The sequence below is a fragment of the Mandrillus leucophaeus genome, unplaced genomic scaffold (assembly GCF_000951045.1).
Source record: "Mandrillus leucophaeus isolate KB7577 unplaced genomic scaffold, Mleu.le_1.0 Scaffold731, whole genome shotgun sequence".
NCBI classification, from domain to species: domain Eukaryota; kingdom Metazoa; phylum Chordata; class Mammalia; order Primates; family Cercopithecidae; genus Mandrillus; species Mandrillus leucophaeus.
Window position 1 is genome coordinate 374027 of NW_012107931.1, and position 11960 is coordinate 385986.

The following is an 11960-nucleotide window of genomic DNA, read 5'->3' on the forward strand; positions in this document are numbered from 1 at the left end:
TTTTTTTGAGACAGAGTCTCGCTCTGCTGCCCAGGCTGGAGTGCAGTGGCCGGATCTCAGCTCACTGCAAGCTCCGCCTCCCGGGTTTACGGCATTCTCCTGCCTCAGCCTCCCGAGTAGCTGGGACTACAGGCGCCGCCACCACGCCCAGCTAGTTTTTTGTATTTTTTTTAGTAGAGACGGGGTTTCACCGTGTTAGCCAGGATGGTCTCGATTTCCTGACCTTGTGATCTGCCCGTCTCGACCTCCCAAAGTGCTGGGATTACAGGCTTGAGCCACCGCGCCCGGCCGCTTGGTACTTTAAATAGTCTTTTATTGTTTGTAGCATAACTCCTGAAAGTAGTTGCTATGACAGTTCTACAGATACTAAAACAGGCTTAGAAAAAAGTTTAGGGACTCGACTAAGGTGGCAGAATTACAATTCTAGCCAAGATTTTTCTGACTTCAAAATACATATGCCTTCTGCTAATCCACACTGCTTCAAAAAATGTATCTAATATTCACTATTCATTCTGCAGATGTTTAATAAGATGTGTGTCATGCAAGGATCATATAGTCTCACACCTTTCAGATGCAAATCCTACTGTCAGATAACAGTCTAATAGAGATAAGACATATAGAAACTATAATTTGAAGTAGACAGTGTCTTGGGATGAAAGTCACAGTAAAGTGCAGGGGACTTTAGAGGAGGGAGAGTTTATTTTGAACTGAGGAGTTCAGGGAGTAGACATACTAGGAAAACTGCCTTCTGAGCTGGGCTTTGACAATTGGGAGGGTTTGAATGTGGGAACTTTTTAAAAACAATATTTTAATTGTTTGTTTGTTTGTTTGTGTTTTGAGACAGTCTCACTCTGTTGCCAGGCTGGAGTGCTGTGGCATGATCTTGGCTCACTGCAACCTCCGACTCCCTGGTTCAAGCAATTCTCCTGCCTCAGCCTCCTGAGTAGCTGGGATTACAGGCGCGTGCCACCATGCCCAGCTAATTTTTGTATTTTTAGTAGAGACCGAGTTTCACCATGTTGGCCAGGATGGTCTTGATCTCCTGACCTCATGATCCACCCGCCTCAGCCTCCCAAAATGCTGGGATTACAGGCATGAGCCACCGCGCCTGGCCTGTTTGTTTGTTTGTTTGTTTGAAACAGTCTTGCTCCGTCTCCCAGGCTGGAGTACAGTGACGCGATCTTGACCTATTGCAACCTCTGCTACCCTGGTTCAAGCGATTCTCGTGTCTCAGCCTCCCAAGTAGTTGGGACTATAGGCATGTGCCACCATGCCTAGCTAATTTTTACATTTTAGTAGAGACAGGGTTTCTCCATGTTGGCCAGGCTAGTCTTGAACTCCTGGACTGAAGTGAGCTGCCTGCCTTGGCTTCCTAAATAAAATACTTCTTTGAGGCCAGGCACGGTGGCTCATGCCTGTAATCCCAGCACTTTGGGAGACCAAGGTGGCGGGCAGATCACCTGGGAGACCAAGGCAGCAGGCAGATCACCTGAGGTTAGGAGTTCAAGACCAGCCTGGCCAACATGGTGAAACCCCGTCTCTACAAAAATACAAAAAAAAATTAGCCAAGCATGATGGTGGGTGCCTATAACCCCAACTACTTGGGAGGCTGAGGTGGGAGAATCACTTGAACCCGGGAGGCGAAGGTTGCATTGAGCCGAGATCATGCCATTGCACTCCAGCCTGGGAGACAGAGCGAGACTCCGTCTCAAAAAAAAAAAAAAAACTTTCTTTGAAGGAGTGGAAATAGCATGAGCACACATACAGAAATGGGAAGTGTGGTATGTATGATTGTGAGTTTCTTGAGGGAACACTGGAAAGTATTTTTTAATAACTATACTTATTTTTAAGAGACATGTAAACCTCAAGTGTTTCTTTTTTTCTTCTTCTTTTTAGCTTACAGTTGAGCATGAGTCTTCTTATGATTAGTGAGAATGTAAAATTGGCTCGTGAATATGCATTGCTGGGAAACTATGACTCTGCGATGGTCTATTATCAGGGAGTTCTTGACCAAATGAACAAGTATCTGTACTCAGTCAAAGATACATACCTCCAGCAAAAATGGCAACAGGTGAGAATAATGGCTACTGTGTGTTTTAATGGCTTAAGTACTAGGAAGAGAAAATTTAGATCAGATGTCAATGCTATATGTAGTTACATGTTAAGACTGTATGGCTGGGCACAGTGGCTCACGCCTGTAATCCCAGCACTTGGGGAGGCTGAGGCGGGCAGATCACAAGGTCAGGAGATCGAGACCATCCTGGCTAACACGGTGAAACCCTGTCTCTACTAAAAATACAAAAAATTAGCCAGGCGTGGCGGCGGGTGCCTGTAGTCCCAGCTACTTGGGAGGCCAAGGCAGGAGGATGGCGTGAACCTAGGAGGTGGAGCTTGCAGTGAGCTGAGATCCCACCACTGCACTCCAGCCTGGGCGACAGAGCAAGACTCCGTCTCAAAAAAAAAAATAAGACTGTATGACTACCGAGCACAGTACACAGTGGCTCACTCCTGTAATCCTAGCACTTTGGGAAGCCAAAGCAGAAGGATCACTTGAGGCCAGGAGTTCAAGTCCAGCCTAGACAACATAGCACAACTTCATCTCTACAAAAATAAAACAATTAGCCAGATGTGGAGGTGCATGCCTATAGTCCTAGCTACTAGGGAGGATCACTTGAGCCTGGGAGGTTGAGGCTGCAGTGAGCTATGCTTGTACCACTACACTCCAGCCTGGGCAACAGAGCTAGACCTTGTCTCAAAAATAAAAAACAAAACAAAACATAAGTATTTGAGTTATTACACAGATTTCTATATAATATTACTTGAAACTTTATTAATAATCACTTTCACCATCAGCAGTATTATGAGTTCTACTTAACTCTAATTGCTGGAATCTAATAAGAGAGTTTTTTTGTTTGTTTGTTTTTTCTCGAGACAGAGTTCTGCTCTTGTCATCCAGGGTGGAGTGCAGTGGCGCAATCTCGACTCACGGCAACCTTCACCTCCCAGGTTCAAGCCTCCTGAGTAGCTGGGATTACAGGCGCCTGCCTCCACACCCAGCTAATTTTTGTGTTTTTGGTAGAGACGGGGTGTCACCATGTTGGCCAGGCTGGTCTCGAACTCCTGACCTCAGGTAATCTGCCCACCTTGGCCTCCCAAAATGCTGGGATTACAGGCATGAGCCACTGCGCCCAGCCACGAGTTTCTTAAAAGAATGGTTTTGACATTTTTTGTTCAGATTTTTACTTGGTAAAAATAGAGTAGACTTTATTAAGCCATTGTCGAAACTGTAAATGGCTTGTGACTGTCACAGGCATCATATATATATATTTTTAATTTTTGAGAGAGGTTCTTGCTCTCTTGCCCAGGAGGGAGTGCAGTGGTACGGTCTGCAGCCATGACCTCCCAGGCTCAAACAATCCTCCCACTCAGCCTCCTGAGTGGGAGAAACCACACCACACGTGTGCCCCACTGTGACCTGCTAATTTTTAAATTTTTTGGTAGAGATGGGATCTCCCTGTTTCCCAGGCTGGTTTCAAACTCGTAGACTAAAGTGATCCTCCCACCTCAGCCTCCCTGAGTGGTGGGACAGGTGTGAGCCACCACACCCAGCCTCATATTCCTTGTATAACAGAACTTTATAAAGCAGATTATGGTTGAATCCCATTGAGAAATTTCAGTTACTGAGGACCAACAGAAATTTAAAATTGGAAATTGTGTAACTTACAGGTCCAGTGGAGGGTGGCATTTATAACAAGGCTCAACTATGTCACAAGAGGAAAAAAATGTTAAGAAAATAATAGTCTTGCCGGGCGTGGTGGCTCACACCTGTAATCCCAGCACTTTGGGAGGCTGAGGTGAGCTGATCTCCTGAGGTCAGGAGTTCAAGACCAGCCTGACCAACGTGGTGAAACCCCATCTCTACTAAAATACAAAAAAATTAGTTGGGTGTAGTGGCGGGTGCCTGTAATCGCAGCTACTTGGGAGGCTGAGGTGGGAGAATCTCTTGAAGCCAGGAGGTGGGGGTTATAGTGAGCCGAGATTGTGCCATTGCACTCCAGCCTGGCAACAGAGCGAGGCTCTGCCTCAAAAAAAAAAAAAAAAAAAAAAAAGAAAGTAATAGTCTTTTTGAGCTGATCTTCTAGATAGAATATTATACCTCAGATTTTACTGAGCTGCTTTTTAAATATTGTTCAATATTTTTCCTTAATTTTTTTGAGAGAAATAGCCTATCTCTTTGAACTTAATCTATTTCCCTATATCTGTCCCTCCATATCCTTTACTGTATCCATATAATTACCAGAAGGGGCAAATATTTTATTTTATTAATCTTTTATTTATTTATTTTTTATAGACATGGCATCTCACTATGTTATTCAGGCTGGTCTTGAACTCCTGGACTCAAATGATCCTCTTGCCTCAGCCTCACAAAGTGCTAGGATTATAGGCGTGAGTCACCATGCTCGGCCTAGAAAATATTTTATTTCATAAAGGACTTTTAGACTTTTTGTTGTTTGGCCAAAGACTTCTACTTAAGTCTAAGCTTTTGTTTAAAGGTACTTAAGATTAAATCATTTAAGTTATAAACAAAACATTATCATCTTAAATTTCATTTCAATATTATATATATAGTTTTTTTTTTACCATTTTCTTTTTTTTTTTTTTTTTTTTGAGACGGATTTTCTCACTTGTTGCCCAGGCTGGAGTGCAATGGTGTAGTCTCAGCTCACTGCAGCCTCCACCTCCTGGGTTCAAGTGATTCTCTTGCCTCAGACTCCCGAGTAGCTGGGATTACAGGAGCCTGCCGCCACACCCAGCTAATTTTTGTATTTTTAGTAGAGACAGGGTTTCACCTTGTAGCCAGGCTAGTCTTGAACTCCTAACCTCAGGTGATCCGCTTGCCTTGGCCTCCCAAAGTGCTGGGATTGCAAGCATGAGCCACCATGCCCGTCCTACCATTTTCTTATTATGGTAAAATATACATAACACTTTACTGGTTTTTTTTTCTTTTTTTTTGAGATGGAGTCTCACTCTCTTGCCCAGGCTGGAGTGCAGTGGCGCAATCTCTGCTCACTGCAACCTCCGCCTCCCGGGTTCAAGTGATTCTCCTGCCCCAGCCTCCCGAGTAGCTGAAATTATAGGTGTGCGCCACCACACCCAACTAATTTTTGTGTACTTTTGGTAGAGACAGGGTTTTTGCCATGTTGGCTAGGCTGGTCTGGAACTACTGACTTCAGGTGATCCGCCTGCCTCAGCCTCCCAAAGTACTGAGATTACAGATGTGAGCCACTGCATCTGGCCTTGGCCATTTTTAAGTATACAACTCAGTGGCATTAAATACATATGTAATGTACAGCCGTCACCATATATAGTTTTTAGGCTGAGTTAAGACCCATTACTATAATACAGTTGAATCAAAACTATATATAGGTTTTTGAGGATTTTTTTGAGGCAGGGTCTCAGGCTGTTGCCCAGGCTGGAGTACAGTGGTGCAATCATGGCTCACTGCAGCCTTAACTTCCCAGGCTCAAGCAATCCTCCCATCCAGCCTCCGGAGCAGCTGGGACCACAGGCACATACCAACATGTCTGGTTTATTATTATTATTTTTTTTAGAGATGGGGTATTGCCATGTTGCCCAGGCTTAGTTTTTAAATTGCGTCAAGATTTCTTTTCTCTTTTATTTTTGAGTTGGAGCCTTACTCTCAAAACTAGGGCCATTTCACTACATTCCAGACTGGATGACAGAATGAGACCCTATCTCTAAAAAATATTAAAAAAAAAAAAAAAAAGACTGCTTTTAAAAAAATACCTTCGTTGCATATGAATTGAGACCTTTTTAGTCTGTAGGTTGTGACCCATTAGTTGTAAAATTAGTATATTCTGATCAGTGTTGTTTTTGTTTTTTAGAAATTATTTACTGATAGATAATAGTTGTACATATCTTGGGCATACACATTATATTTTGTTTCCTATATACAATATTTAATTATCAAATCAGGGTAATTCGGATTATTCAGCATTTACAAAGTTAATTAAATAGCATAAAAGTTATCAAAGTAGGGCTGGGCATGGTGGCTGACGCCTGTAATCCCAGCACTTTGGGAGGCTGAGGTGGGAGGATGGCTTGAACCAGGGAGTTTGAGGTTATGGTGAGCTATGATCGTGCCACTGCAGTACAGCCTGGGCAACAGAATGAAACCTTGTCTCTAAGAAATAACAATAAAGTTTGACAAAAATGAAACTTTCACAAGTTGTGCTTTGATGTTTTTTTTTTCCCCCTTGGGCTCAAGCAATTCTCTCACCTCAGCCTCTCAAGTAGGCAGGACTACAGGCATGGGCCACCATGCCCAGCTAATTATTCTTGTAGAACTTTAAAGTTATGCCTGACTTTTCAGTTTGTTATTCAATTTGTTTTGTTTTGTTTTATTTTTTTGAGATGGAGTCTCGCTCTGTTGCCCAGGCTGGAGTAATGGCATGATCTCAGCTCACTGCAACCTCTGCCTTGTGGGTTCAAGCAATTTTCCTGCCTCAGCCTCCCAAGTAGCTGGGATTCCAGGTGCCCGCCACCACACTCAGCTAATTTTTTTTTTTTTTTTAGTAGAGGTGGGGTTTCACCATTTTGGCCAGGCTGGTCTTGAACGCCTGACCTCAGGTGATCTGCCCTCCTTGGCCTCCCAAAGTGTTGAGATTACAGGTGTGAGCCACTGTGCCCAGCCTATTATGCAACTTATTTATTTATTTATTTATTTATTTATTTATTTGAGCCAAAGTTTCGCTCTTGTTGCCCAGGCTGGAGTGCAATGGCGTGATCTCCAGCTCACCACAACCTCCGCCTCCGGGGTTCAAACAATTCTCCTGCCTCAGCCTCCCGTGTAGCTGGGATTACATACATGTGCCAGCATACCCGGCTATGCAATTTAAATAAGAATGTAAATTAGTAGTATTATTTAAATAGCCTGGATTTTTTTTTTGAGACAGAGTCTTGCTGTGTTGTCCAGGCTAGAGTGCAGTGGTGCAATCTTGGCTCTCTGCAACCTCCACCTCCTGGGCTCAAGCAATTCTCCTGCCTCAGCCTCCCGAAGTAGCTGGGACTATAGGCGCTTGCCCCATGCCCGGCTAATTTTTTGCATTTTTAGTAGAGATGGGGTTTTACCATATTGGCCAGGCTTGTCTCAAACTCCTGAGCTCAAGTGATCCGTCCACCTCAGCTTCCTAAAGTGCTGGGATTACAGGCATGAGCCACCATGCCTAGCCTATCCTGGATGTTTAATTCATTTTATCAGAATTAGTTTTGCAATTGAGAGCCCGACACAGTGGCTCACGCCTGTAATCTCAGCACTTTGGGAGGCCTAGGCGGGTGGATCACGAGGTCAGGAAATCAGGACCTTCCTGGCTAACATGGTGAAACCCTGTCTCTACTAAAAATACAAAAAATTAGCCGGGCGTGGTGGCAGGCGCCTGTAGTCCCAGCTACTCGGGAGGCTGAGGCAGGAGAATGGCGTGAACTCGGGAGGAGGAGCTTGCAGTGAGCAGAGGAGTGATCACGCCACTGCACTGGTGACAGAGCGAGACTCTATCTCCAAAAAAAAAAAAAATTTTGCAGTTGAAAACATAAATTTAATGAACTGTTTTTAAAATTTCGATAGGATATCTTGATGTGGTTTACTGGATATCTGATATCAAAATGAAGTTTTCTAACATCTCTAATAAATAGCCCTCATTTAATTTTGACAGTGATATATTATAGAAATTTAAAGATGCTTCTTCTTCTTTGAAATCAGGTTTGGCAGGAAATAAATGTGGAAGCTAAACATGTTAAAGATATCATGAAAACACTAGAGAGCTTTAAACTAGACAGCACTCCCTTGAAGGCAGCACAGCATGACCTTCCAGCTTCTGAGGGAGAAGTCTGGTCCATGCCTGTACCTGTTGAACGAAGGTAAGTGGAGACCTTTTAAGAAACCAGTTAGCCCAAGAAGCTTATAGCATTGATTATATCTAGGAGGAGGATGGGGTGGCTGAGAGACAGGAATGGGAGGGAGTTTTCTTTACTGAATGTTCACTCTTTTGTAACTCACTGGTCTTGAACCTTGTGCCTTTTTGACCTATTTCAAAAAATAAGATTTCGGTAGGAATAATTTAAAAATATGCTTTTGTGAATGACCTTAAAGTGGTAGAGACAGTGTTATCTTGTGGAAGGAGAATGGGGTTAGGAATTGAAATATTCAGGTCTGTGTCTGTCTTTGCCACTCTCTGTAGCTTTGGGAAAATAATAGAACCTTTCTAGGCCTCAGATTTTTCTTTTTTTTTCTTTTTTTTGTTTTTTTAGACGGAGTCTCACATTGTCAGGAGACTGGAGTGCAGTGTTGCGATCTCAGCTCACTGCAACCTCCGCCTCCCGGTTCAAGTGACTCCCCTGCCTCAGCCTCCTGAGCAGCTGGGACTACAGGCATGCATCACCATGCCTGGCTAATTTTTTTGTGTTTTAGTAGAGACGGGGTTTCACCATGTTGGCCAGGCTGGTCTGGATCTCCTCACCTCATGATTCGCCTGGCCTCAGCCTCCCAAAGTGCTGGGATTACAGGCCTGAGCCACCATGCCCGGCCAGGCCTCAGATTTTTCTTATGCAAAGAGAGGAAGTTAAGACTAACAGTGGTTCTCAAACAGGGATCACAGAATATTTCTTTTCATCAAGCTGTAACACTGCTAAAATTAAAAAAAAAAAACAAAGGGCTTTTTAATTCATAGAGAACAGCAAAAATAAAATGTTCTGAATTTTAGGGTTTTCTCTGGCTTTTTTTTCCCCAACTTCCTACTACCAAGTGCCAGCAAAGGAACAACTAGTGATGCTGATATTTACTGAAGTACTGTAACTAGCCAATCATGCATAGTTTTACTGCATATTTTTTAACTGACAAATGTGCAGGTGGATATTATCTACTTCATTCACATGATAGATTTTCTAATTTGTATTATAGATTTAAATATTGACTGTGTCATGCCTTTCTAGAAAGAACACTTATGACTTCCCGGGTTCATTGCCCATTAACCTTGCATTAAGATGTTGCCCAGATGGTTTTCAGTTTTAACATTTTGTCATTGCAACTCTGATTTCTTGTTTTTTTTTTTTTTAAGACTAGTTAAGTGCAGTAGTGAGAAGGTGGGGAAGAGTAGAACAAAGAGTTTGATCTGTAACTGACTGTGAACAATCAATTGAGATAACTCACTGCCTTTGAACCAGCCTTGGTTGTATTTTATTTTATTTTATTTTATTTATTTATTTTTTGAGACGGAGTCTCACTCTGTCTCCCGGGCTGGAGTGCAGTGGCATGATCTCAGCTCACTGCAACCTCTGCCTCCTGGGTTCAGGTTCAAGTGATTCTCCTGCCTCAACTCCCCAAGTAGCTGGAATTACAGGCGCCCGCCACCACGCCCAGCTAATTTTTTTGTATTTTTAGTAGAGATGGGGTTTCACCATGTTGGCCAGGCAGGTCTCGAACTCCTGACCTCGTGATTCGCCCACCTTGGCCTCCCAAAGTGCTGGGATTACAGGCGTGAGCCACCACACCCGGCCTGGTTGTATTTTATAATATAGGTGCTGGATTATACATCCACAGTGTTCTGAACTATTTTAAGCTCTAAGTGTTATTTTATTTATTTGTTACAATAAGCCTTCCAAATAAGTCATATTTTCCCCATATTTCAGATAAGACAGCTGAGGTACAATAAGGTTGAGTAACTTTTCCCCACTATCACAAAACCAATAACTGGTAGAGCTAGGATTTGAACCTATACATATTGTGTTTTATAATAATGATTACAAAGCTGGCACTCTCTGCTATAGCAGTCCTAACAATCTCTAATTAAAAATGTGGATTTAGGGACATCACTCCCAGAGAGTCTGATACAGTAGACAGCAGGTAGAACTCAGGAATCCACAGGTGATTCTGATGTAGGTGGTCGCTAGGTCACGTTTTGAGAAGACCCATACCTTCATGTTCTTGACATTTAAAATCAATTGATGAGTATTGATTATTTCTTAGCCACTTTTTTTATTTTTATTTTTTTGAGACGGAGTCTTGCTCTCTCGCCCAGGCTAGAGTGCAGTGGCACGATCTTGGGTCACTGCAACCTCCACCTCCTGGTTCAAGCAATTCTTCTGTCTCTGCCTCCCAAGTAGCTGGAATTACAGGCATGTGCCACCACGCTGGCTAATTTTTGTATTTTTAGTAGAGTCGGGGTTTCACCATGTTGGCCAGGCTGGTCTTGAACTCCTGACTTCAGGTGCTCCACCCGCCGTGGCCTCCCAAAGTGCTGGGATTACAAGCGTGAGCCACCACACCCAGCTGCCACTTTTATTTTCTTAATCTTCACATAAAAGGACTGTACTAGTGTTCTGTTACTGACTCCTGATATCCTTTGGCGATTTGCTAAATTTTTCCCATGCCTCATAAGCACTTTCACATAATTACATTTTCTGTTATATTACATAATAGTTCACTAAAACACAGTAACTCATTAAAGAAAAATAGAAAAATTCATAGAAGTAGGGGGAAAATCACACAGTCATCCTAGTTTGTTTTCTTCTGTTCTTTTATGCATTATTTTCATAGTTGTAGTTGTGCTATATCCATAATTTACAACATTGTACCCTCTTTTAAGAAAAATCCTAATAATAGTCAACAATCATTGCATATTACTGTGTGCCAGGTACTGTGTTTGTTGTTTTACATGTATTATTTAATTCTCAAAACCCCCTTAGAAGGTAGGTACTAATTTTTTTAGCCCCAATTTCTGATGAGGATAAGCTAAGATAGATTAAATAATTTGCTCTTCATATTTTAAACATTTGTGATTTATAAACCATGTCAGATCTTTTTCCCTGCAGTTTTTTAAGAGTTATTTGCCACTGTTCTGACTGGTATGTAACCTATATAATTAACCATGCTCTTAGTGTTTTTTCCTGCTTTTTTCATTATTATAAATAAAGTTGCAGTGAATAGTTGTGAGTAAAAATTTTTCCACGTTTATAATGTTTTCCCCTAATTTCAGAAGTAGAACTAATAGATGAGTCAAGTTGTGTTTTTGCTTTTGTCTGTTAATTTGTTTCATTCTTATTTACTTGCTCTTTTCTTTTCTCCTTCTGGAGAATCATCACTTGGGTCTTGTATTAGTCTGCTTGGGCTACCATAACAAAATACCATACACTGGGTGGCTTAAACACAGAACTTTGCTTATCACACTTCTGGAGGCTGGGAAGTCCAAGATCAAGATGTGGCCAATTTGGTTTCAGGTGAGGGCTCTCTTCCTGAGCAGACAGCCACCGTCTCTCTGTGTGCTCACATGGCAGAGAGAGTGAGTGAGCTCTTTGGTGTCTTTTATAAGGACATTAATCATGTCACATCAGGGACTCTTACTTCCTTACTCCTAATAGTCATATTGGGCATTGGGGCTTTAACATATGAATTTTGGGGAGGACACAAACATTCAACCTCTAACAGTACTATAACTCTTCTCAGTTATTGGTAAGATCTTTCCAACAAATAGATGTTCCCAGTGGGAAATCAGTTGATTCTGAATTTAGTGAAGTCTGGTCACCTCAGTCTCACAAGCAGAGAGGCAGGATTTTCTCTGAGGGGTGGTGGGAAGTTAAGCCCTAAATTTGGCTGTACCTTCTTATTTTTTCTTGCTTTCTTCAGTATCGTTTTCTGTTCCTGATTTTGAATGCTCTAGATTACTGTTAAGTTTTCCTTTTTGACTTTATTTGTGGCATCTGTTTCTTCCTGTAATTTATTTGTTTCCTTAACTGGATCTTTTAAGATTCTTTTTATTTTTCTATTAGTCTTCATTTGTACTCACGCTTAAGAGAGTTTTTTGTTTTTGTTTTTGTTTTTTTTTTGAGACGGAGTCTTGCTCTGTTGCCCAGGCTGGAGTGCAGTGGCACAATCTCGACTCACTGCA

At 42.2% G+C, this 11960-nt stretch overlaps 1 protein-coding gene across 3 annotated transcripts in view; it reads left to right on the forward strand.

The window, feature by feature from the left end:
• Positions 1 to 11960, forward strand: part of KATNA1 (katanin p60 (ATPase containing) subunit A 1) — a 75036-nt gene that overhangs the window by 9917 nt on the left and 53159 nt on the right. For all 3 annotated transcript variants that reach the window (XM_011965657.1, XM_011965658.1, XM_011965659.1), the window contains exons 2-3: positions 1897 to 2071; positions 7781 to 7938. In XM_011965657.1, coding sequence (XP_011821047.1) covers positions 1897 to 2071; positions 7781 to 7938 — 333 coding nt within the window. The remainder of the gene's footprint in view (positions 1 to 1896; positions 2072 to 7780; positions 7939 to 11960) is intronic.